General features: G+C 44.6%; 1 protein-coding gene across 1 annotated transcript in view; it reads left to right on the forward strand.

Annotated features, from left to right (window-relative positions):
- LOC144733866 (acidic mammalian chitinase-like) overlaps nucleotides 1-22300 on the forward strand; it is a 46688-nt gene extending 24388 nt beyond the window's left edge. The window contains exons 6-12 of the mRNA XM_078615874.1: nucleotides 328-493; nucleotides 1768-1892; nucleotides 3624-3735; nucleotides 9454-9636; nucleotides 11063-11194; nucleotides 13242-13380; nucleotides 20768-22300. Coding sequence (XP_078472000.1) covers nucleotides 328-493; nucleotides 1768-1892; nucleotides 3624-3735; nucleotides 9454-9636; nucleotides 11063-11194; nucleotides 13242-13380; nucleotides 20768-21180 — 1270 coding nt within the window. The 3' untranslated portion in view covers nucleotides 21181-22300. The remainder of the gene's footprint in view (nucleotides 1-327; nucleotides 494-1767; nucleotides 1893-3623; nucleotides 3736-9453; nucleotides 9637-11062; nucleotides 11195-13241; nucleotides 13381-20767) is intronic.
- Nucleotides 22301-26033: the final 3733 nt, after the last annotated feature.

Consider the following 26033-nt stretch of genomic DNA (forward strand, 5'->3'; position numbering starts at 1 on the left):
AGCAGGTGAACGAACGACCGATTGGTGAGCGAGTTAGTTGAGCGGGTGAACGACTGGCTGAGTGAGTGAGCGAGTGACATAGCGAGCAGTTGAGTGAATGACCAGGTGAGCAAGTGGCGAGCGAGCGAGCAGGTGGGCGAGTGAGTGAGCGAGCGACTGGGTGAGAAAGTGAGTGAGCGAGCGACCTGGCGAACGAGCAGAGTGGGCGAGCTGAGCAGGCGAGCGAGCGAGAGAGCGACCGGATGAGCTGAGCGAGCGACCGGGCAAGCTGAGCGAGCGAGCGGACGAGCGGGCGAGCTGAGCGGGCGATCATGTGACTGAGCGTAGGTTCTCCCGCATGGTGTCCTGCGCCGATAACCGGAAGAAATTCATTAAGTCTGCCATCGCGTTCCTTCACAAGTACGAGTTTGACGGCATCGACTACGACTGGGAGTACCCGGCGCACCGTGGCAGCCCAGCCACCGACAAGCACCTCTTTACCCTTCTCATCCAGGTGACACGGGGAGCGGTGGGGGGGGCTCCTCCTATAAACTCTTTCGTTTCTTTCATCCCTGTCCCATCTATTTAAAACCGAAGCAGGAGGACGATTTCTCCACAACTCTGTGGCTGTCTGCCTCATGATGCTGCTGCTGGTTGTTGTAATTACTGGCGAAAGGTCACTACTAATATGCGCCTATATTAGTAGGCACAGAGATTCCACGGGAAATTGTCATAGTTTTTCATTGTCCACGATTTTTATCCGCGACCGTCCTGCCTGTGATAATCGAGAGTTCTACTGCGTTTAAGCTCCTTCTTTTGTTTTCATTTTACCACTTAGTCGCAGATGGTCCCACTGTTGTAATGTCACAGCAGTGCAAAGTCTAGTAAAAACGAACACCACAAATGAGTGCTGCTCAAACATGTTAGTGGCTTATGCTCCCATCACGTGGACATTCATAGCAGCAGCCAAACAGTCTAAACGCGTGGTGACGTTGATTTCTAAATGTGGAGCGAAAAACTGGAGGACCCCGGAGAAAAATCCAAGCAGTGACCATGGGGAGAGAGGAATCAGGGTCGGGATCGAACCCACGACCTCCTGCATACCAGGCAAGGTAGTTAACATCTCCTCGCCAGTGCGCTCCTGGTTGAGGTGGTGGTGGGGCTCCTGGTGGAGGTGGTGTTGGGGCTCCTGATGGAGGTGGTGGTGGTGCTCCTGATGGAGGTGGTGGTCAGGCTCCTGATGGAGGTGGTGGTGGGGCTCCTGGTGGAGGTGGTGGTGGGGCTCCTGATAGAGGTGGTGGTGGGGCTCCTGGTGGAGGTGGTGGTGGGGCTCCTGATGGAGTTGGTGGTGGGGCTCCTGATGGAGGTGATGATGATGGAGATGATCAGGGTGATGGAGATGATGGTGCTGATGGAGGTGATGATGACAATGATGATGGGGGTGATGATTATGATACTGCTGGAGATGATGATGCTGATAGAGGCGATGATGACGATGATAATGCTGATGGAGGTGATGGTGCTGATGCTGATAGAGGTGATGATGATGATGATGTTGATGGAGATGATGATGACGATGATGATGGTGGTGGTGATTCTCATGCTGATGGAGGTGATGATGACGATGATGATGTTGATGGAGGTGATGATGACGATGATAATAATGGAGGTGATGATGACGATGATGATAATGGAGGTGATGATGATGATGATGATGCGGATGGAGGTGATGACGATGACGACGATGATGCTAACCACGCCGCGTGTGTGTCTGTGTGGCGTCTATAGGAGACGAAGGTCGCTTTCGTGCAGAACGCCCAGATCACGCGGAATCCACGCCTCTTGATTTCCGCGGCCGTGGCCGCTGGCAAATCTACGGTGGCCGCCGCCTACGAAATCAACTTGATCCATCCGTGAGTCGCTAGCCCAGAGACAAAGGTCCCCCCGTGTAGCCTGGCACAGACTGCAGGGGCAAGTGCTTTCATTGCCAGTAGCACCTATATACACAGAGACAAATATCCCCCATGTAGCCTCTAACAGACTGTAGGGGCAAGTGTTGGTAGCGACCACCTATACACACACAAAGATAAAGGTCCCCCGTGTAGCTTGGGACAGACTGTAGGGGCAAATGCTATTAGTAGCGAGCTACCTATACACACACAGAGACAAAGATCACCCGTGTAGCCTCTAACAGAGTATTCGGACAACTGGTGGTAGCAAGCATCACCAATACACACACACAGACAAAAATCCCGCGTGTGACATCGACAAGACTCTAAGGGCAATTGCTATTAGTAGTCACGAGTAGCAGCAGCGTTTATGAAGGCTGGCACTGTGGCACACAAAGAGGGGGTAGGTGGCCAGCGCCATGCCCGACCACCTTTGTCTCCCCCCACTAGTGATGCTTACTACACACGACCACACCAGGGGACTTATTTGAGGCTGAGTCGACCTAGGGGAGGCCCAGTAGTCACGAGTCTCATGATCCTGATGTAGCTGCTCACCCCGAGCTCTCAATGTCCTGATAGTGCGTTGTGTTTGTGCTGTTCGCCTTTTGGCGTCCTCTGGTCTAACACTGTTTGAGACGAGGCTCTAAAGAAAGCCGTCTCTGGTGTGGACCAATCAGTTTCAAAGACAATGCACATACTGTCAGAACATGTGTTTTCTTTGCATGTTCATCACAAGTATATGTGGTTAATGCAGACATGATGCGTTGCAAAGGTTTCAGTTTAGTGCTTTAACATCTTAACACCTGTTTTATTGCCAGAAAGGGGAAACATCGATTATCGTAATTTAATACTGGCAAAGGAGGTCTCATCATCTATTTTTATTATTCATACGTTGTAGTAAATAGTTTGTTATTTCCCCCCTGCACTTCCGATAAGCATGGTTGGCTGAATTCGGTGCAAAAGAAGTTCAATGTACACGCATATATAAACTCACACGGAGACCCAAAGACTCATCACAGAGAGGCTGATAGACTAATCACACAGAAACTCATAAGACTCATCACAAAAGGACCCATAGACTCACAGAGAAACCCACAGACTCATCACACAGAGACCCACAGACGAACACAGAGACCCATACATTTAGTAATAGGTTTTTACCCTTTTATCTGGCAACAGTACTGCCACCTTTATACAAGGGATCATGTTTGCAATAACCACAACACTTGCAGTCAAAATGCAAACAAATAGAGACAACTCAGATAATGATATGCACTGTCCTTGAAATTGATTGGTCCACACCCGAGATGGCTTTTCTTAGAGCCTAGTCTCACATGGTGTTGGACCAGATGATGCCAAAAAGTGCAAAACTCAAAAACAGCGCACTCTCAGAGTATTGAGAGCTCGGGGTAAGCATTTACATTATGAGACCTCCTTTGCCAGTAGCAAGATATAGTAATAGGTTTTTTACCTTTTTATCTGGCAACAAAACTGACACCTTTATACAAGGGATCATGTTTGCAATAACCACAACACTTGGAGTCAAAGTGCTACTGGCAAAGGAGGTCTCATAATGTAAATGCTTACCCCGAGAGAGAGACAGAGAGAAACAGAGAGAGAGATCGAGACAGAGACACAAACAGAGAGCTACAGAGAGAGACGGAATGATGCGGCTGCTTTTTCCACGGCGTGCAGGGGCCTGGACTTCATCAACCTCATGTCGTACGACCTGCAGAAGCAGAACGGGAAGACGAGTCACCACAGCCCCCTGTTCGCCTCCAAGTCCATCAACCAGACGGACACAGTGGTGAGCCCAGAGGCGACGGCGGTGTGGGGGGGTCATTCCCCCTTGCTGAAACGTTTACGGCGATCCTGTGAATCGTTCCACGGCTCTCCTCACCGTTGGAATGAATCGGGAGCCCCGGCTCGGCGTAAAAAACGATTTCCCTTTTCCACCGGGTTGCGGCCCCGCTGAGCGAGTAGAAATCCGAAAAGCTAGAAAGCTCTTTATATTTTAATCTATTGTAATTTTTACCAGAGATGCTCCTCGTAGGTGCCACACGTTTTTTTTAGTTTTTTTTTGTCGTTGTTAGTTTTTTTCCGGTTTTAGTGGTTTTGGAGTTTTTTTCGGTTTTTAGTGGGGGTTTTGTCGGATGTAAGAGTTTTTATTTTTTAGTTTTTTTGTGTTTTTTTCGGTTTTTAGTGTTTTTTGTGTTTTTTTTTGTTTTTTCGTGCTTTTTGTTTTACAACAATGCACTGACACGACAGAAGTGCAAAGCCTCGGAAAGTACTTGATTGAGCTGCTGCTCACTCCCGAGCTCGAAGTGGCTCTGCTCACACATGTGGCCATTGTCCTTGTACTGTTCGCCTCTTGGGGGTTGTCCTCTGGTCTGACACTTGGTGGTGAGACTGGGCCATGAAGACAGGTGGCTGTTGCCTCTGGTGTAGGCCAAGCAGTTTCAAAAACAATGCGGATATATATACTATGACAGCCATGTTTGTTTGCATGTTCACCGCAAGTACTGTGTGTGCTTCATGCAGAGAGACTTACTTCCTTGATAAAGGTGTAATCTATGTGGTTTCTGAACATCTTAGCACACCTCCTGTTTCATTGCTAGAAAGGGGTATAACCCCATTCTTATTTTTCATGAAACTATTGTTTATTGTCACAGGAAGGCCCCCAACTAAGCTTCCGTTTCGCTCTCTTGTCAGAAGCCCTGACCTGGACATCGCAAATGGTAGCGGCTCAACCGAGTGGTGGCTCATCATCATCATCGTCTTCACGTGGACATTAATGTCGCATAGAGACCCATAGAAATACATTGAGGCACATAGAGATACATGGAGACCGGTAGATATACACAGATATGCACGGAGACCCACAGAGATGTATAGAGAAACATAGAGACACAGAGACCCATAACGATACATAGATATACATAGATAAACATGAAGACCCACAGAGATACATAGAGAAACAGAGGCGCATAGAAACGCAGATACATATAGAGATCCATAGCGATACATAGAGACACATAGAGACCCACAGAGATAGACAGAGGTACATAGAGATGCATAGAGACCCACAGACCAAACTCAAACCTAAACTATTTTTTTTTATTTTACTAGGTGTAAGACCCAACTGAGCTGTATCTATTTTTCAGACACAGAGATACGTAAATACACATAGAGACACAGAGATACGTAAAGACACATAGAGACACAGAGATACGTAGAGACCCATAGAGACACAGAGATACGTAGAAACACATAGAAACACATGGATACACAGAAATACATAGATACACATGGAAACACATAGAGACACAGAGATACATAGAGACAGAGATACACAGAGACACGTAGAAACACAGAGACACATAGATATACATAGATGTATATGGAGACCCAGAGATACATAGAGAAATATAAAGACGCAGAAACGCAGAGACACATAGAGACCCACATAGATAGACAGAGATACGTAGAAACACATAGAGACAAATAGAGGCACAGAGATACATAGAGACACATAGAAACACACAGAGACACATAGAGATACATAGACATTTCGAAACCCATAAATGATTATCAGCTCAATCAAGTGGTGGTCCATCATCATCACGTGGACATTTATAGAAGCAACCAAAATAGTCGACACGTGTGGAGACGTTGACTCTAAATGGGGAGAAAAATCCACGCAACCACGGGGAGAGAGAGACACCGCAGACTCAAAATATACAGCAGCAGCAGGCATCAGGGTCGGGATCGAATCCACAACCTCCTGCACACCAGGCGAGCTAGTTAACATCTCACTAAGGGGAGAGAGAGACACCGCAGACTCCAAATACACAGCAGCAACAGCAGGCGTCAGGGTCGCGATCGAACCCCGTCCTCCTGCACATCAGGCGAGGTAGTTAACATCTCGTCAGGGTTGGGATCGAATCCATGACCTCCTGCACACCAGGCGAGGGAGTTAACATCTCGTCAGGGTCGGGATCGAATCCATGACCTCCTGTAGACCAGGCGAGGTAGTTAACATCTCCTAACCATGAGAGAGACACGCAGACTCCAATTTGACTGCAGCAGGCGCCCGGGTCGGGGTCGAGTCTCCTGTACCCCCTCGCATACTCGCCGCAGGGTACGTGTGAGGGTTAATGCGTACTTGGTTTGTAAAAGGTTTGCGTGCATATGTGTGCGTGTCTATGTTGGTTACGAACCTGGCAACACAAGTTCGATTCCCACTCACGGTCAACACCAGTTACAATTATCTAAACCGGTCCTGGGAATCCCCTAGGTCGACTCAGTCTCAAATGAGTACCTGGTGCTGTGCGTAAACATCGCCACTGGGGAGACAAAGGCGGCCGAGCGGGGTTCTGGCCACCCACCCCCTCGTGTGCTGTGCCGGCCTTCATAGGTGCTACTCGCTAACAGCACTTGCCCCTACAGCCTGTTAAGACTATACTGGGGATCTTTGTCTATTTTGGTGTTCGAACATCTTAAACACAACTCCTGGGTTTTAATTGCCCCAGAGGCGACACACAGACAGAGGGCCTTACCTCATGATGGCGATCCGCCATGCTGAGCTACGGGAAATCTACAAAAATGAGAATAGGTTTTACCATTTCTGGCAATAAAACACGTGAACAAAAGCGCGTGGCCAATTCGTTACCAGTGCAGCACTAGTAGTGTATATTGTAGTGTATCGTGTAGTGTATAGTAGTGGACTGTATAGTAGTTTATAGTAGTGTAGTGGATAGTGAAGTGTATAGTGAAATTTTTTTCCGCCTGAGGACGACCGCTTATGTTGCGATCGAAACGTCGTGATATATGCATTTTTGTTTTATTTTACCTTTCTACCTACGTGACTTTACCGAAAGAACCAAAGAGTATGGATTCCTGCAGTCACGAAAGCTTCAAATCAAGAATAAAACAAGTCCGTTTTGATGTAGTATCTCTGTTTACCAAGGTCCCAGTACCTGACACCCTAACAATAATTGAGGACTTGGTCCAACATGGATTGAATTCGGATGTACCTGCGCTGGTTAGGCATTGCCTCACCAACACTTATTTTACCTGGAATGGCACCTTCTACAAACAGAATGAGGGTACCCCTATGGGCTCCCCCTTGTCACCAGTAATTGCCAACATGTTCATGGAAAAGTTGGAATCAGACGCCATCCAGACATCCACCCTGCGTCCTTCCCTGTGGAAGAGGTATGTGGATGACACTTTCGTCATTTGGCCACATGGCCTCCCAGCATTGAACCACTTCTTGGACCACATCAATTCCAGACACCCATCCATCAGATTCACCATGGAAGTGGAGAAAGATGGTAAACTACCATTCTTAGATATTGTTTGAGAGGAGACCTGACGGATCCTTGGGACATTCTGTCTACAGGAAAGCCACCCACACAGATTCCTACTTGAAACCCGATTCCCACTACCACCCATCTCAAAAGAATTCTCTCATCAAAACGCTATACCACAGAGCTCATTTCTGACCAACACCACCTGGCCAGTGAATTAAGACATGTACATCGGGCCCTCAGGATGAACGGATACTCTGACCGCACCATCCGCCAAGCTGTTTCTCCCACCATACAGAAACAGCCACATGAAACTCCGATCAAAACTGTCACGTTACCATACATAGCAGGCGTGACCAAAAAGATCTCCAAAATTCTAAACAAACATAAGATTCAAGTCCGATTCAGTACAGTACATAAAATCCGTGATCTAATTCTATCTGTGAAAGATGTCATTCCTGACTTACAATACCCTGGAGTCTACAAACTGAGTTGCAGTTGTGGTGATTGCTACATTGGAGAAACGAAACGTCATATCTCTGATCGTGTCAGCGAGCACAAGTCAGATCTCAAACACGGCAAAACTGATTCTTCCGCCACTTCATTGCAACAACGCTGTGGGCTCTCATGAAATTGTCTTTTCCGAGACTAAGGGGATCTGCAAGCCTCCTGGCTACCATCAAAGGTTTGTACACGAGGCCATCCAAATATACAAACACAAACATAATTTAACCGTGATGATGGGTACAAACTTAGTAATCATTGGAAAGATGTTATTAACCATGCAAAAAAGATTTAACTACACATATTTGGAGCATTCCTGGCAGCGATTTCAGCCGCATCACCTCTACATAACAATAGGCTCAGTTAACCATTCTACAGAACAAAGACTAATTTCCTGGCAGCGATTTCAGCCGCACCACCTCTACATAACAATAGGCTCAGTCAACCATTCTACACAACAAAGACTCATTTCCTGGCATCGATTTCAGCCGCATCACCTCTACATAACAAAAAGGCTCAGTCCCTTTTACACGCACCTTTACATCATCCGCACATAGTTTACACAACAAAGGCTCATTCCTAACAGCGTGCTTCAGCCGCACTGAACCTGTATAGCAGTGTAGTGTATGGTGTAGTGTATAGTAGTGTACTGTATAGTAGTGTACTGTATAGTAGTGTATATCAGTGTAGTCGATAGTGAAGTGTATAGTGTAGTGTATAGTAGTGTACTGTATAGTAGTGTATAGTAGTGTAGTGGATAGTGAAGTGTATAGTGTAGTGGATGGTGAAGTGTATAGTGTAGTGTATAGTGTAGTGTATAGTGAAGTGTATAGTAGTGTAGTGTATGGTGTAGTGTATAGTAGTGTACTGTATAGTAGTGTATAGCAGTGTAGTGGATAGTGAAGTGTATAGTGTAGTGTATAGTGCAGTGTATAGTAGTGTAGCGTATGGTGTAGTGTATAGTAGTGTACTGTATGGCAGTGTATAGCAGTGTAGTGGATAGTGAAGTGTGTAGTGTAGATTATAGTGTAGTGTATAGTGTAGTGTATAATAGTGTATAGTGTGGTATACTAGCACAGCACTAACCAGCTGTGTGTTGGAGAGTAAACCCATTACAGCGTTTACGATTATAGTGTAAGTGTATAGTGTAGTGTATAGTGCAGTGTATACTAGTGTAGTGTAAAGTGTAGTGTACTAGTACAGCACATCGGTTGTGTGTTGGAGAGTAAATCCACTCCAACATTGAGCGGGAATTGAACTCGGGTCCGAGCCGGGATCTTAGCACCCACCACACACCTACGTACAACAAGCATCACTGCACCTGAATGAGTTAAATGATGACGTCACCCTGCTGCTCTATTTAAGACCGGGAGCAAGTGAGGGATTCACCATTCTGGCGAATTGCCCGATGATGCTGGATGTAATTACCAGCGAAACGTCGTATTCAAAAAAATGTAAATGCTGTGGATTCACTCTTCAACACACCGGTGGGCTAAAGTAATGAACTATTTGTCTTTAGTCAACGTGACACATGCTTTACTGTTTGGCCGTGTCGGGTGGTGGAGGGTTACGACACATTTATAAATAACGCGATCTAACCCAAAAACCTTTATTATGAACGCACGCAAAGCGTCAGTCGTGACCCCGAAATCCCACCAAGTCCCCCCTCCAATCCCCTCCTTAACCGCCCTTGGCCCTCTCCTCCCCAGGAATCGTCGGTGAAGACATGGCTGAGGGGTGGAGTCCCTCCGCAGAAGTTGGTGGTTGGGCTGCCCTTGTACGGCCGCTCCTTCACCCTCAGCACCGCTTCCACTGGCATCGGAGCGCCCATCAGCGGAGTCGGCTTTCCCGGACGCTACACCAAGCAGCCAGGCATAATGGCCTCCTACGAGGTGAGAGGCTAACACACTCACACACAAAGACAAAGATCCCCGTGTCGCTTGTAACAGACTGTAGGGGCAAGTGCTATTAGCGAGCAGCACCTATGAAGGCCGGAACGGTACACGAAGGGGTGGGTGGCCGGCACCACACCCGGTCTGCCTTTGTTTCCCCAGTGGCGATGTTTACACAGGTACTCATTTGAGGCTGAGTCGACCTAAGGGAGGCCCAGGACCGATTCGGATAATCGTCACTGATGTTGGCATTGACAGAGAATCGAACCCAGGTCGCCAGGTTCATAGCGCAGTGTAGCGCTAACCACTACACTACCGCTCACTTACTCACTCAAATACTCAATCACACATCTACTCACATACACTCACCCACTCACTCACACACTCACTCAATCACACACCCACTCACCCAATCACAAACCCGCTCACAGGCCCACTCACATACCCACTCCCCCATTCACTCACACTCACTCGCCCACTCAATCAGACACCCACTCACATACAAACTCACATAACCACTCACTCACACACCCGCTCACGTACAAACTCACATACCCACTCCCTCACTCACCCACTCATCCACTCACACATACTCACTCACACGTATACTCTCCAACTCACTTACACACCCATTTACACACCCTCAATAATACACTCACTCATACATTCACCCACTCATTTACACTCACTCACCCACCCACACATACACTCACCCACCCACTCACTCACATACACTCACCCACCCACTCACCCACATACTCACTCACATACCTACTCACCCACACATACACATTATACATTACACTACCATACTACACTACTATACACTACACTACTATACATTACACTACTATACACCACTATACACTACTATACACTACACTACTATACACCACTATACACTACACTACTATACACTACACTACTATACACTACATTACTATACACTACACTACTATACACTACACCACTATACACTACGCTACTATACACTATACCACTATACACTATACCACTATACACTAAACCACTATACACTACTATACACTACACTAGTATACACTACACTACGATATACTACCATACACTACACTAATTTACACCACTATACACCCGTCGTTAAGCGTTTAGTCGTTAACAGGGTTGCTCGCTAAGAGGGATTCTGCAATAACCTCAATGCACGTTTACAGGTAGGGGGTAACATCGTTGTTCAGGCTATAATGCGGCGGTGGCGGGGTGAAATGGGTTGAACATCTTCCATTGTGTGCCGTGCCAGGTGTGCCCTCAGCTCCACCTTGGCGGTGGCGGGGTTGGAAATGGGTTGAACATCTTCCATTGTGTGCCGTGCCAGATGTGCCCTCAGCTCCGCCTTGGCGGTGGCGGGGTTGGAAATGGGTTGAACATCTTCCATTGTGTGCCGTGCCAGATGTGCCCTCAGCTCCGCCTTGGCTTCAACCGCGTGTGGCTCAACGATCAGAAGGTTCCCTACGCCTACGGCTTCACCTACCGCAGAGGCCAGTGGGTCGGCTACGACGACATCCCCAGCTACAGGCAGAAGGTGCGCATAGTGGTGGTGGTTGTGGCAGTGGTGGTGGGTAGTAGCGGAGGTGGTGGTGGTGGTGGTTGTGTCGGTGGTGGCGTTGGTGGCAGTGGTCGCGGTGACGGTGGTGGTGGCGGTGGCCTTGGTCTCAGCTAGCTCAGGAAAGTTGCAAGCAGAAATGTCAACATCGCTTGTATCTGGGGTTGGCATCGTCCCAACTTCTTGTGTTGCTGAGGGGAAATGGCTGAGGTTCAGGACTGTAGCTTATACAGCTGCAATGGTTGCATTGGGTATGCGGTTCAGACCTCTCTAAAGATCCTGGCTGGAGGAGGAGGTGTTCTGGCTGGTTGAGAGAAAACGACAGGCCCACTCCTGTCGTCTACAACATCTAACATTGGATAATGAGGAGGCTTACGGCAGTCTTCGCTTGGAGATTCGAAGAGCCGTGTGGCACAGCAAGGATGAGTGGTGGGTGCGGGTTGTTGAGGAGATGGAATCTACCTCAGGAGCCCGTGTGTAAACATCGCCACTGGGGAAACAAAGGCAGACCGGGCGTGGTGCCGGCCACCCACCCCTTCGTGTACTGTGCCGCCTTCATAGGTGCTGCTCGCTAATAGCACTTGCCCCTACAGTCTGTTACAAGCGACACGGGGATCTTTGTCTTTGTGTGTGAGTGTGTTAGCCTCGCACCTCGTAGTAGGCCATCATGCCTGGCTGCTTGGTCGGGCCATATCGCCTGCATGCCCAACCACAGTATTCCCAAGAAGCTTCTGATTGACCGCATAAAGGGGGCTAATTGGGCACGGCACGAGCTATAGAAGGGATGGACTGATCGGTACGGGAGGATGTGGAGCTGTGTGGACTTACCGATGACTGGTACCAGCAGTGTCAAGATTGCCCTGTATGGAGGATGATCGTGAAGGATGCTACTGTGCAGTTGGAGGAAGTCGCCCTCCAATAGCAACGGAGGGCAGAGGAGCGACGCTCACAACAATGAGCGGATCGCTGTTGGCTAAAATGCAGCAAATTGGCATAGTCGGTGGTGGTGCATCTACTGGTCATCTCAGTCAGCCAACCTATGGCACCTGCTGGGTCTGTCCCAAGACCTTTCGTCAGCAGCGAGCCTTCGATACTTCACGTGGCCTCAAAATGCACCTGGCCTGGCACTGGCGCCGTGGTGACGTCACCGTCACTTAGTGACGAATGGCAGTTGTATTGGTATTTGTGGTGGCGGTGGTCGTGGCGGTGGTGGTGGCTATGCTGCTGCTCCACGTGGTCGCAGTGGTGATGGCTATGCTGTTACATGTGTAACGTTCTTGGAAGGAGACGGAGTCTTCTTAGAGGCAACACGTTTTATTCACCAACAGTTATACTAATCCGTTAACACAAAGGGGTAATGGCCCCTTTCACCCACAACCTGGGGAGGTACAGCCTCCGGGCTATCTTACCCACTCTTCCCCTACTTGAGCCCTCCGGCTATCTAACCCTAGGGGAGGCTGACCCACCGCTGGCACCGGTGGGTCCCCGACCACTGGCCCGTCCGGACCTGGCCCTTACAAGGGCATCAGGCCGAGGGAACCACAGGGTCCTAGCCCCACGACCACTGGCACCGCACTGAGCCCCGGCCCTTAGAAGGACATCGGCGGCTTGGGGTCCAGGGTCTGATCTCCAGGCGGCTTCTGGCTTTGGCTTGAGACGGACTAACTCGCGCTCTCAGGGAGCCGCCTTATATACTCTTTCTCCCTGAGGGGCGGGGTTCTGGGGGATCGTAGCTCCTGCCTGCCAGCCCCCTCCCCGCCTGGTTGTGGCGCGTGTGTGTCAAACCTGACCACCACACATGTCGTGGTGGTGACTATGCTGTTGCTACACGTGGTGGTGGTGGCATTGCTGCTGCTACACGTGGTAGCAATGGTTGTGGCTATGCTGCTGCTACACGTGGTAGTGGTTATGCTGCTACTGCACGCGGTAGTGGTTGTGGTGGTGGTGTCTATGCTGCTGCTACACGTGGTAGCGGTGGTGGTGAGAGAGGGGAGAGTGGCTCTGACTCCCTCCCCGTCCCTCCCAGGTGTGCTGGCTCAAGTCGAAGGGTCTGGGAGGTGCCATGATGTGGTCTCTGGACATGGATGACTTCACGGGCAATGAGTGCAAAGGTGAAGCCTACCCACTCCTCAAGCTCGTCAAGAAAATCCTCACCACTGACACCGGTGAGCAATAAAAAATAATTCAAATGTTCAATGCGCCATTCCATTCTAGGATCCCAATGCACCAATGCACGAAAAGCACGTAAAACAAAAACAGAACCAGGGTCCAACCGGATATACTAGAGAGTGAAGGCCACTTTAAAGAGATTGGTTTTCAAAGCAGTTGTAAATCGATCTACCGACTCTGAATGCCTGATTTTGAGTGGCAAGGCGTTCCATAGCCTGTGGCTGCCGCGCTAACAAAAACACTGATCGGTAAAATAACTCGACCCGAGACCCTGGCAGTGCTGAGCATTTGAGAGATCTGAAGATCTTAAAGGACCTTGAGGGTATATATAAATGTAATTAGTTCCTGAAAGTAATGTGGGACGAGTCCTTTTGAAGCCTTATAGGTTGAAAGCAGTATCTAAAGTCGTCGTAGTCATCATCTCTTCGTTTTGCAACAAGCAAAGAATATCTGCAACGAGTCAGTCTCATTGATTTTCAGTTCGTCGCTTGTGTTAATGCTCCCCCGCCGCTACTACGGTGGCAACTGACTTGAAACACGACTATACACAACACAGTACACGATTACACGATACACTATATTACTATGCACTACTATACACCACACTATACACTACACTACTTTATATTACACTATACAATACACTACTATACACTACACTATACACTACACTATATACTATACACTACACTCTACTTTACACTAGACTATACACTGCATACATAACACTATTACACACGACACTACTTTACACTACACTATACACTACTATACACTACACTGTACACTACATTACTATACACTACTATAAGCTACACTACTTTACACTACACTATACACTACACTGCTTTACATTACACTATACAATGCACTACTATACACTATACACTACACTATACACTACCCTATACAATACACTATATACTATACACTACACTCTACTTTAAACTAGACTATACACTGCATGCACTACACTACTACACACGACACTAATTTACACAACACTATACACTACTATACACTACACTGCTATACACTACTTTACACTACACTACAATACTATACAGACTACACTGAACTATTTTAGACTACACTATACACTACAAACTACACTATACACTACACTACTATACACTACTGTACACTACACTTTACACTGCAATATACACTATGTTACACTACACTATACACTACACTCCTATACACTACACTACTTTACACTACACTATACACTACTATATTTTACACTGTACACTACATTACTATACACTACTATACACTACACTACTATACCATACACTAATTTACACTACACTATACACTACTATACACTACACTGCTATGCACTATTTTACACTGCACTATACACTACTATACACTACACAATATAATACACGACGATACACTACACTACTATACACTACACTATTTTACACTATACATTATTTTACACTATACACTGCACTAATATACATATCACTATACACTATACTACTATACACTTCACTACTATACACTACACTACTATATACTATACACTACTAAAAACTACACTACTATACACCACATTACTATATACTACACTATATGCCAGAGGTGTGGACTCGAGTCATGTGAATTGGACTCGAGTCAGACTCGAGTCATGAATTTGATGACTTGCGACTCGACTTGGACTTGCATAACAATGACTTTGTCCCACCTATGAGATGTGGACTCGAGTCATGTGACTTGGACTCGAGTCAGACTCGAGTCATGAATTTGATGACTTGCGACTCGACTTGGACTTGCATAACAATGACTTTGTCCCACCTCTGCTATATGCTACATTACGATACACTACACTATAACACGTAGGCTTTCGCGACCAATATTGTTCATAATCAACGATTTTTTGGGTTTAGATCGCGTTATTTATTAATGTGTCGTAACCCTCCACCACCCGACACGGCCAATCAGTAAAAAAGTGTCACGTTGACAAAAGACAAATAGTTCACTGCTTTAGCCCACCGGTGTGTTGAAGCGTGAAACCACAACATTTACAATTTGAGTACGACGTTTCGCTGGTAATTGCATCCAGCATCATCGGGCAATTCGCCAGAATGGTGAGGCTCTGCTGTGTCTCCCGTTCTTATATAGGGCAGCAGCAGTGACGTCATCATTAACTCATTAACTCATCAGGTGCAAAGATTTGAGGGGGGGTTATTGTAATTATATACTTGATTAGTAATAAGGCTATTGTTACGATGCGAGTTGTAGATTAGTAATCATTTGGAATGTGTTCTATTGTGATTATGCTGCATTAATAATCAGTTAGTGCTTGTTTCCCTTATAAGGAATTGGAATGCATCTTATTTAATAATACGCTTCCAGGCCGCACTAAGCCTGTAGCTGTCTGAGCGATTAAAGTTATTTCTGTTTCTCTCAATCTCAATGGATTCTCTAATTAGTCTTTGCCAGTAGTAACTAGTTTTACACAACACTTCAACGTTGTCAAAATCAATTGAGTGTCCCTGTTGGCAGGCATGTTCTGCCACTGCCGACAGTTGTGTTTGCGATAGTTTAATATTTCTCTGGTGTTCTTTTAGTCTTACACTAACGTTACGCCCTGTCTGTCCAATATAGCATCTGCCACATACACAATTAATCCGATATACACCTTCTGTTGATAATTTAGGTAATTCGTCTTTAGTGCACGTTACTAGTTGTTGAATTTTGTGTACTGTACCAAATCTTACTGTAATGTTTTGCTTTTGCAAAACACGGGCTAATTTGTCAGTTACTCCTGAGATAAATGGTATTTGTATTGTTTTAATAATCTGATCGCTTTCAGCAGTGTTGCTTTGCGATCGTGATTTGGCATTTAGTGCTCTGTTAATTTGAGCATTATTGTAGCCATTCTGTCTTAGTGCTTCTTTAACATGTTTAATCTCTCTCACTAGACTTTCATCATCTGACACTGTTTTAGCCCGATGTATGAGCGTCTTGATAAGAGAGGATTTCTGAGCTGGGTAATGGTGTGAATCTGCCTTCAGATAGGCATCAGTGTGCGTTTGCTTTCTGTAAACGCTGTGTGTTATTTTACCATTTAGGCCATGCCCAAGTAAAATATCCAGGAACAGGAGTGTGTTATTCACCTCCATTTCCATGGTGAACTGAATGGCCGGGTTTTGTGCATTGAGATGATTTAGAAAATCGTTAAGTGTATCTTTACCATGTGGCCAGACAACCAAAGTGTCATCCACATATCTAAACCAAAAGGATGGTTTTAATGTGCTCGAGGCAAGTGCTCTGGTTTCAAAGTTTTCCATGTACAAATTTGCCTCTCCATAAGAAGTAAGTGTTATTTAAACAATGGTCAGCGAGTTTCGGAATATCTTTTGGTAAATCTGTATTCTTTACCAGTGTATCAAGTAATTTAAGCGACTCGCTCACTGGAACCTTAGTGAATAGCGAAATCACATCAAAACTCACCAAAATATCATTAGGGTTAAGTTTAATATATTTGATCATATTCACAAGATGTTCTGAATTTCTTATGAATGATGATGTCCTTCCGATGTAGGGCTGTATTTGTTTAGTTACATATTTTGCTAATTTGTATGTGGCAGAGCCAATTGTACTGACTATGGGTCGTAAAGGGATGCCGATTTTATGGATCTTTGGTAGCCCATACAGTCTAGGTGGTTTTGAAGCCCTTGGCTTAATTAGGAATTGCTCATTTTTTGGGATTATTGAATTTGCAATGATTGCAGTAGTCTTACGTTCCAGAGTATTAGTTGGATCTCGTTTAATTTTAATGTAGGTACTTTCCTCTAATAAATCTTTAATTTTATTATCATAATCGGCTCGTGACATCACTACAGTAGTGCGGCCCTTATCAGCTGCTAGGATTTGAATATCTTTATTTAGACGAAGCTCTCTTAAGGCTTTTGCCTCGTTCGAGCTAATATTTACTTTCGGTACTTTACTATTCTCAATTATTTTGGCAACCTCGTGTCTAGTCATCTCTGCCTCATTATGTGGAAGGAGTCTTACTGCTGATTCTACCTCAGCAATTATCTCATCCACTGGAATTGTGCGTGGGGTAACGGCAAAATTAAGGCCTTTAGAAAGGACATAAATCATGTCAGTGGTTAAATCAGTGTTAGTCAAGTTCATTACGGTTTTGTTTTTAAATTGTTCGTTTTTAATAGGGATTTGTTTATTGTAAAGTCTAGAAAATTTGTTAATTTGGTTAGCATTTGTTAGATTAAACACACTATCAGCCGATTGTTGTGTTATAGTATCGATTATATTCCAATCATGCATGGACACACTATTGCTTATATTTAAATGTAAATGCTTTAGCGATTCAGAAATGCTGGATAATTCACTCCTGTTGTGTGAATTATCCAGCATTTGAACTTGACTAACACTGATTTAACCACTGACATGATTTCTGTCCTTTCTAAAGGCCTTAACTTTGCCGTTACCCCACGCACAATTCCAGTGGATGAGATAATTGCTGAGGTAGAATCAGCAGTAAGACTCCTTCCACATAATGAGGCAGAGATGACTAGACACGAGGTTGCCAAAATAATTGAGAATAGTAAAGTACCGAAAGTAAATATTAGCTCGAAGGAGGCAAAAGCCTTAAGAGAGCTTCGTCTAAATAAAGATATTCAAATCCTAGCAGCTGATAAGGGCCACACTACTGTAGTGATGTCACGAGCCGATTATGATAATAAAATTAAAGATTTATTAGAGGAAAGGACCTACATTAAAATTAAACGAGATCCAACTAATACTCTGGAACGTAAGACTACTGCAATCATTGCAAATTCATTAATCCCAAAAAATGAGCAATTCCTAATTAAGCCAAGGGCTTCAAAACCACCTAGACTGTATGGGCTACCAAAGATCCATAAAATCGGCATCCCTTTACGACCCATAGTCAGTACAATTGGCTCTGCCACATACAAATTAGCAAAATATGTAACTAAACAACTACAGCCCTACATCGGTAGGACATCATCATTCATAAGAAATTCAGAACATCTTGTGAATATGATCAAAGATATTAAACTTAACCCTAATGATATTTTGGTGAGTTTTGATGTGATTTCGCTATTCACTAAGGTTCCAGTGAGCGAGTCGCTTAAATTACTTGATACACTGGTAAAGAATACAGATTTACCAAAAGATATTCCGAAACTCGCTGACCATTGTTTAAATAACACTTACTTCTTATGGAGAGGCGAATTCTTTAAACAAAGGGAGGGAGCAGCAATGGGCTCTCCTTTATCTCCTGCTATAGCAAATTTGTACATGGAAAACTTTGAAACCAGAGCACTTGCCTCGAGCACATTAAAACCATCCTTTTGGTTTAGATATGTGGATGACACTTTGGTTGTCTGGCCACATGGTAAAGATACACTTAACGATTTTCTAAATCATCTCAATGCACAAAACCCGGCCATTCAGTTCACCATGGAAATGGAGGTGAATAGCACACTCCCGTTCCTGGATATTTTACTTGGGCATGGCCTAAATGGTAAAATAACACACAGCGTTTACAGAAAGCAAACGCACACTGATGCCTATCTGAATGCAGATTCACATCATCACACAGCTCAGAAATCCTCTCTTATCAAGACGCTCATACATCGGGCTAAAACAGTGTCAGATGATGAAAGTCTAGTGAGAGAGATTAAACATGTTAAAGAAGCACTAAGACAGAATGGCTACAATAATGCTCAAATTAACAGAGCACTAAATGCCAAATCACGATCGCAAAGCAACACTGCTGAAAGCGATCAGATTATTAAAACAATAAAAATACCATTTATCTCAGGAGTAACTGACAAATTAGCCCGTGTTTTGCAAAAGCAAAACATTACAGTAAGATTTGGTACAGTACACAAAATTCAACAACTAGTAACGTGCACTAAAGACGAATTACCTAAATTATCAACAGAAGGTGTATATCGGATTAATTGTGTATGTGGCAGATGCTATATTGGACAGACAGGGCGTAACGTTAGTGTAAGACTAAAAGAACACCAGAGAAATATTAAACTATCGCAAACACAACTGTCGGCAGTGGCAGAACATGCCTGCCAACAGGGACACTCAATTGATTTTGACAACGTTGAAGTGTTGTGTAAAACTAGTTACTACTGGCAAAGACTAATTAGAGAATCCATTGAGATTGAGAGAAACAGAAATAACTTTAATCGCTCAGACAGCTACAGGCTTAGTGCGGCCTGGAAGCGTATTATTAAATAAGATGCATTCCAATTCCTTATAAGGGAAACAAGCGCTTACTGATTATTAATGCAGCATAATCACAATAGAACACATTCCAAATGATTACTAATCTACAACTCGCATCGTAACAATAGCGTTATTACTAATCAAGTATATAATTACAATAACCCCCTCTCAAATCTTTGCACCTGATGAGTTAATGAGTTAATGATGACGTCACTCTGCTGCTGCCCTATATAAGAACGGGAGACAGCAGAGCCTCACCATTCTGGCGAATTGCCCGATGATGCTGGATGCAATTACCAGCGAAACGTCGTACTCAAATTGTAAATGTTGTGGTTTCACGCTTCAACACACCGGTGGGCTAAAGCAGTGAACTATTTGTCTTTTGTCAACGTGACACTTTTTTACTGATTGGCCGTGTCGGGTGGTGGAGGGTTACGACACATTTATAAATAACGCGATCTAAACCCAAAAAAATCGTTGATTATGAACACTACACTATGTACTACAGTATACACTAAACTATTATACACTCCGCTACTATACACACCTCTACCCTACTATACACTACACTATTCTACTATAAAATACAGTATTATACACTAAACTACTATAAACTACTATACACTATTCTTTGGTTCTTTCGTTAAAGTCACGTAGAAAGAAAAATAAATTAAATAATATCATACGTTTCGATGGCAACACAAGCAATCATCATCAGGTACAAATATACACTACTCTACACTACTATATACTACTATATACTACACTATTATACATTACACTATACACTACACTATACACCAGACTACTATACTCTACACTACTATAAACCACATTACTATATACTACAATATCCACTTCAATACTATATACTACACTACTATAAGCTACACTAAACACTATGCCGCTATAGACTACACAATGCACTATACACTGCCCACTGTGTTGGTTAAATACCTTGCCTCGTCTGCCTTTCACCTCCGATTCCGTTCGGAGTCGATTCCCAATTACGTCCCCAGGTGTCCCCGGCAAGCTTAGCAGAGCAGAGCTCCCCCCACAAACGCGACGACGTTTCGCCCACTGAACCCTCGCCACCCCCTTACCCCCCTCCGCCCCCCGACCTGCCAGGCACCATTGGCCAGTGCACCCTGCCGAGGCTGTACGACACCTTGGCCTCGAAGGAGAGCGGTGCTACCTCCACCCCCACCGCCAGCGGCAGCAGCAGCAAGCAGGAGAGCCCCACCTCCGGGGAAACGTCGCGGGAGGAGGATTCGGTACCCACTGACGCGGTACCCACTGACGCGGTACCCACTGACGTGGACGTCGACGCCATCATGGCCGCGTCCGTCGGGACCGGACGGCCGTCGGGGACTCTGGCGGCAGCTGGCGATTCGTTCTGCGCAGGGCAGAGCGACGGCCTCTACCCCCACGCAAGCGACTCCCACCGCTTCTACCACTGCGCCAATGGAGCGACGTCTGACAAGGCGTGCCCCGACGGCCTGGTGTACAGCGCCGACATTCATGTGTGCACGTGGCCCTGAGGCCGAGTTGTCATCGTCGTCGCTGTCGCGGTCGTCCCCACCCCCAAATTACACCCAGCCCAGTTAAAAAGCGGAGTGTGACGGATTCACCGATCTTGCCGGACGTAAAGCCTGCAAGCAAATGAAAGCGGAGGATGCATGTCGCACGACTTACTCGATCCCGAGTTAGTCGTAATCCCGAGTAATCGCTCGCCATTCAATCAATTGCCAGTGTAGAATCAGAACATTGCATTTAGACTGCAGGAGGCGGAATTCGATGAGCTATAAAGCTGTTTTGTCACACATGTCCAGTACAACACACAAACACGGTAGTCGTGCAAAGTTCAAGAAAGTTAAACTAATCACCAAAATACATACAAATACAACTAAACCATCCTACCAGGCAACGGCCAATGATGTAATAACTTATTTTTTCAGATGTGAACTGGCCACATATAATAGCTACTGAACAAAGTGAGCTTACCATTTGGACATTTATGTCGGGAAAAATATAATCTAAATAATCTCAATGCGTGTTTCTAAATGTGGAGGGGAAAACACGAGGACCCGGAGAAGAGATCTACGTGACCATGGGGAGAGAGAGAGAGACACGCACATTCCCAAATATACAGCTGGCATCAGTGGTCGGGATCGAACCCCCGACCTCCTGCATACCAGACGAAGTAGTTAACATTTTCTAGCCACCGTGGTGCCCCTTTAAATAAATAAATCGACATATTCATGATGGCTGCCCGATCAACTTTGGGCTGAATCGATACAAATGAAACCTCGATTCACGGATCCAACAATGGCCACGTAACATGGGCAAATACACACTCCCCCCCAACGCCACGCCTGACTCTCTTTCGTATATCTCCGATCGGTGATACCGTCGAGGTGTTAAATCACCCCCCACGACGCTCTCCATTAAACGTCGTGATCAGTGGGCTGGTGTCGTTTGGCCGTGATTGATGACAATGATGACGATGACGATGATGGCGATCATGATGACGATCGATAATTTTACCTTAATCGTATTCTTCACAGTGATTGGTGTTGTTGTGTAATCGCGGTTTCCCAGACCCACAGCCTGGGGAATCGTTCGGAATCAGCACTCTGCAATAAAGTGGTTCGGATTGGTCATGACGATCAGTGTTTGTTTTATTGGCACGTTCAGACCCCTATCAGCAGGAAGCACTGCCCATTGTATTTCCCGGCAGTGGACAATATTCCGTTTCTGGGATGTTGTGCATTAAGTAGGCTCTCTCCTTTACCTCCTACCGTTTCTCTCTCAAAGGCTTCTCCATTACCTAATGTCACTAAAGAAGCCCGGAATCTTTTATTATTACTTTTTCGACGTCCGGGCATGAGCAAAACGCCTGTCGATAGTTTGCCTTGTGCCCAGGGATAGATGACAGACAATCGGGAGGATTCCCCAATTAATTTTGCCCTTCTGTTTGTTGTTTAAGGTGTCCATGCGTGGATTTAAACTCTGCATGAGTCTTAGCAGTGTTGACTTTAGGCCCAGACCTCAGAGCTTGCCGTACTGGGAAACGTTTCTGCGGTGTAATCTCTTAGTGGGAAGGTTTCAGCTCTGGAGTTTCCTGATTTTAAAAATAAGAAACAGATACTGTTTGCAAGGAATCAAGTTACTGCATCAATCACACACATTGTGGTGAACATGCAAAAAATATGCTCTGATAATTACGTAACACATTTTTTTCCTGGGTACTAAGTGGTAGTTTTAATTGCTTATGCCTAAAAAGTATAGAACATGGCTATTATTCCCCACAAACTTTGTTTTTGTGACCAGGACTTTATGTTAATGAAAGACACAAATGCACATAGCAATAGGTTTTTACCCTTTCAACTGGTACAAAAACTGACACCTTTATACAAGGCATCATGTTTGCAATAACCACAACACAACCAGTCAAAATGCAAACAAAAATAAACAACTCTGATGATGATAATGATATGCACTGTCCTTGAAGTAGATTGGTCCACACCCGAGACAGCTTTTCTTACAGCCTAGTCTCCATTGGTGTTGGATCAGATGACGCCAATAGGCGTACAACTCAAAGTCAGCGCACTATCAGAGTATTGAGAGCTCGGGGTAAGCATTTACACTGAGACCTCCTTTACAAGTGGCAAAATATAGTAATAGGTTTTTACCCTTTCAACTGGTACAAATCATCAGAATTGTTTATTTTTGTTTGCATTTTGACTGCTTGTGTTGTGGTTATTGCAAACATGATGCCTTGTATAAAGGTGTCAGTTTTTGTACCAGTTGAAAGGGTAAAAACCTATTACTATATTTTGCCACTGGTAAAGGAGGTCTCATAGTTAAATTTCGATTTAAAGCTTTCGTGACTGCAGGGATTCATCTTCTTGGTTCTTTCGGTAAAGTCACGTAAAAGGGAAGTAATAAAATAATAAAAATAAAACATAATAAAACAATTCTCACGACGTTTCGGCCACAACGCAAGCAGCCGTCCTCAGGCGAAGAATGAGACATTATCAAGCTAGGAGCTTATATAGGTGTAGCGAGGAGGAGCGCCTTAACAAAAGAATGTGCATATGAAGAGGAATTTAGCATACCAATGGGCAATGCGTAGGAGGTGGGCGGAGGGGTTTCAAAGTCCCATTATGCCCATGCATTATGCAGGATCAACAGCACCACGGGGGGGCGCAAGGAACAGCGTTAATAAAGGAAAGGAATGTTAATGATATGTAGCTGCATTTACCAAACAACCACGTGGAAAACCAAAGTAAAAACTACATAAAAAACTAAAATATAAACTGATAATTACTATACTCTACAATAAGCTGAGTTACTAACAACAAATAATAAATTACAATTCTACGTCGTAAGAAGTATATAATATACTTCCATCTAAACTTTATTCTCTTAGCATATACAGTACTATATACTGCCATAGATAATAATTTAATGTTGGGTTTATCTATGGCAGTATATAGTACTGTATATGCTAAGAGAATAAAGTTTAGATGGAAGTATATTATATACTTCTTACGACGTAGAATTGCAATTTATTATTTGTTGTTAGTAACTCAGCTTATTGTAGAGTATAGTAATTATCAGTTTATATTTTAGTTTTTTATGTAGTTTTTACTTTGGTTTTCCACGTGGTTGTTTGGTAAATGCAGCTACATATCATTAACATTCCTTACCTTTATTAACGCTGTTCCTTGCGCCCCCCCGTGGTGCTGTTGATCCTGCATAATGCATGGGCATAATGGGACTTTGAAACCCCTCCGCCCACCTCCTACGCATTGCCCATTGGTATGCTAAATTCCTCTTCATATGCACATTCTTTTGTTAAGGCGCTCCTCCTCGCTTCACCTATATAAGCTCCTAGCTTGATAATGTCTCATTCTTCGCCTGAGGACGGCTGCTTGCGTTGTGGCCGAATCATCGTGAGAATTGTTTTATTATGTTTTATTTGTATTATTTTATTACTTCCCTTTTACGTGACTTTACCGAAAGAACCAAGAAGATGAGGTCTCATAGTACAAATGCACATGTTTTCTCATTGAAAATATGTACATTAAAAAATATCACTGTCTTGGTCACAAAAGCAAAGTTTTATGGGGAATAACAGCCATTGTCTGTACTTTTGAGTCAAAAGCATTTCGGAAATAACACTTACTACTCAGGAACAAAAAAAAGTGTTTTGGTTACATAGTATATAATATATGCATTGTCTTTGAAACTAATTGGCCTATACCGGGGACAGCCTTCTTTGTGGCCTAGTCTCATCAGTGTCAGACCAGAGAACAACACTAAAAAGTTAACAGTACAAAGAAAACGCACTTATCAGAGCATTTATAGGTCGGGGTGAGCAGCAGCAATATCAATGGACACCTTTTTGCCAGTATCAAAGTGTGAAAACTAAGAATAGGTTTTACCATTTGGCAATAAAACAGGTGTTAGGATGTGTAGCCCAATCAGTTTCAAAGACAATGCATATATCATCATAACATGTTTTGTTTGCATGTTCACCACAAGTGTGTGTGGTTAATGTAATACTATTTGGTATTTGAATATCTTAAAACACCTCCTGTTTTATTACTGCCAGAAAGGGTAAACACCTCTTCTTATTATTCATACCTTGATACGAGTAACAAGTAAACCCGTAAAAACAAAGTTTTTCACTATAAATCCTTTATATGCGTGGCAGCGAACTTAATATAAAGGATTAAAAATATATATTCGCCTGTGGAGGATGCGGGGATCGATCCCGCGACCTTTGGCATGGGAAGCGAGGGCGCTACCAACTGCGCTACTCCGCCACGGCCTGTGGAGGGGTTACGCTCTGGGCTCTTATACTGTGACGTTCAGCCAAAGCCAAGAATGAGTTCTATTTTAATATATGTAAAATATTTTTTTTTTGCCTAAAAAGTGTAAAATTTTGGGAATTTTTTTTCACGAACATTAATTGTCTGTCACAACGAGTCTGTGTGGAAAATGTCAGCTCGATTGGATCACGAGAAAGTGGGTTAAAAAACGACCGAAAGATTTGCACGGGCGTAAGCAAGCACGCAAGCAAGCAAGCACGCAAGCAAGCAAGCATGCGAACTTAATATAAAGGATTTAAAAATATATTCGCCTGTGGAGGACGCGGGGATCGATCCCGCGACCTTTGGCATGGGAAGCGAGGGCGCTACCAACTGCGCTACTCCGCCACGGCCTGTGGAGGGGTTACGCTCTGGGCTCTTATACTGTGACGTTCAGCCAAAGCCAAGAATGAGTTCTATTTTAATATATGTAAAATATTTTTTTTTTGCCTAAAAAGTGTAAAATTTTGGGAATTTTTTTTCACGAACAATAATTGTCTGGCACAACGAGT

This window comes from Lampetra planeri, chromosome 48 (assembly GCF_965212315.1).
Source record: "Lampetra planeri chromosome 48, kcLamPlan1.2.h2, whole genome shotgun sequence".
NCBI classification, from domain to species: domain Eukaryota; kingdom Metazoa; phylum Chordata; class Hyperoartia; order Petromyzontiformes; family Petromyzontidae; genus Lampetra; species Lampetra planeri.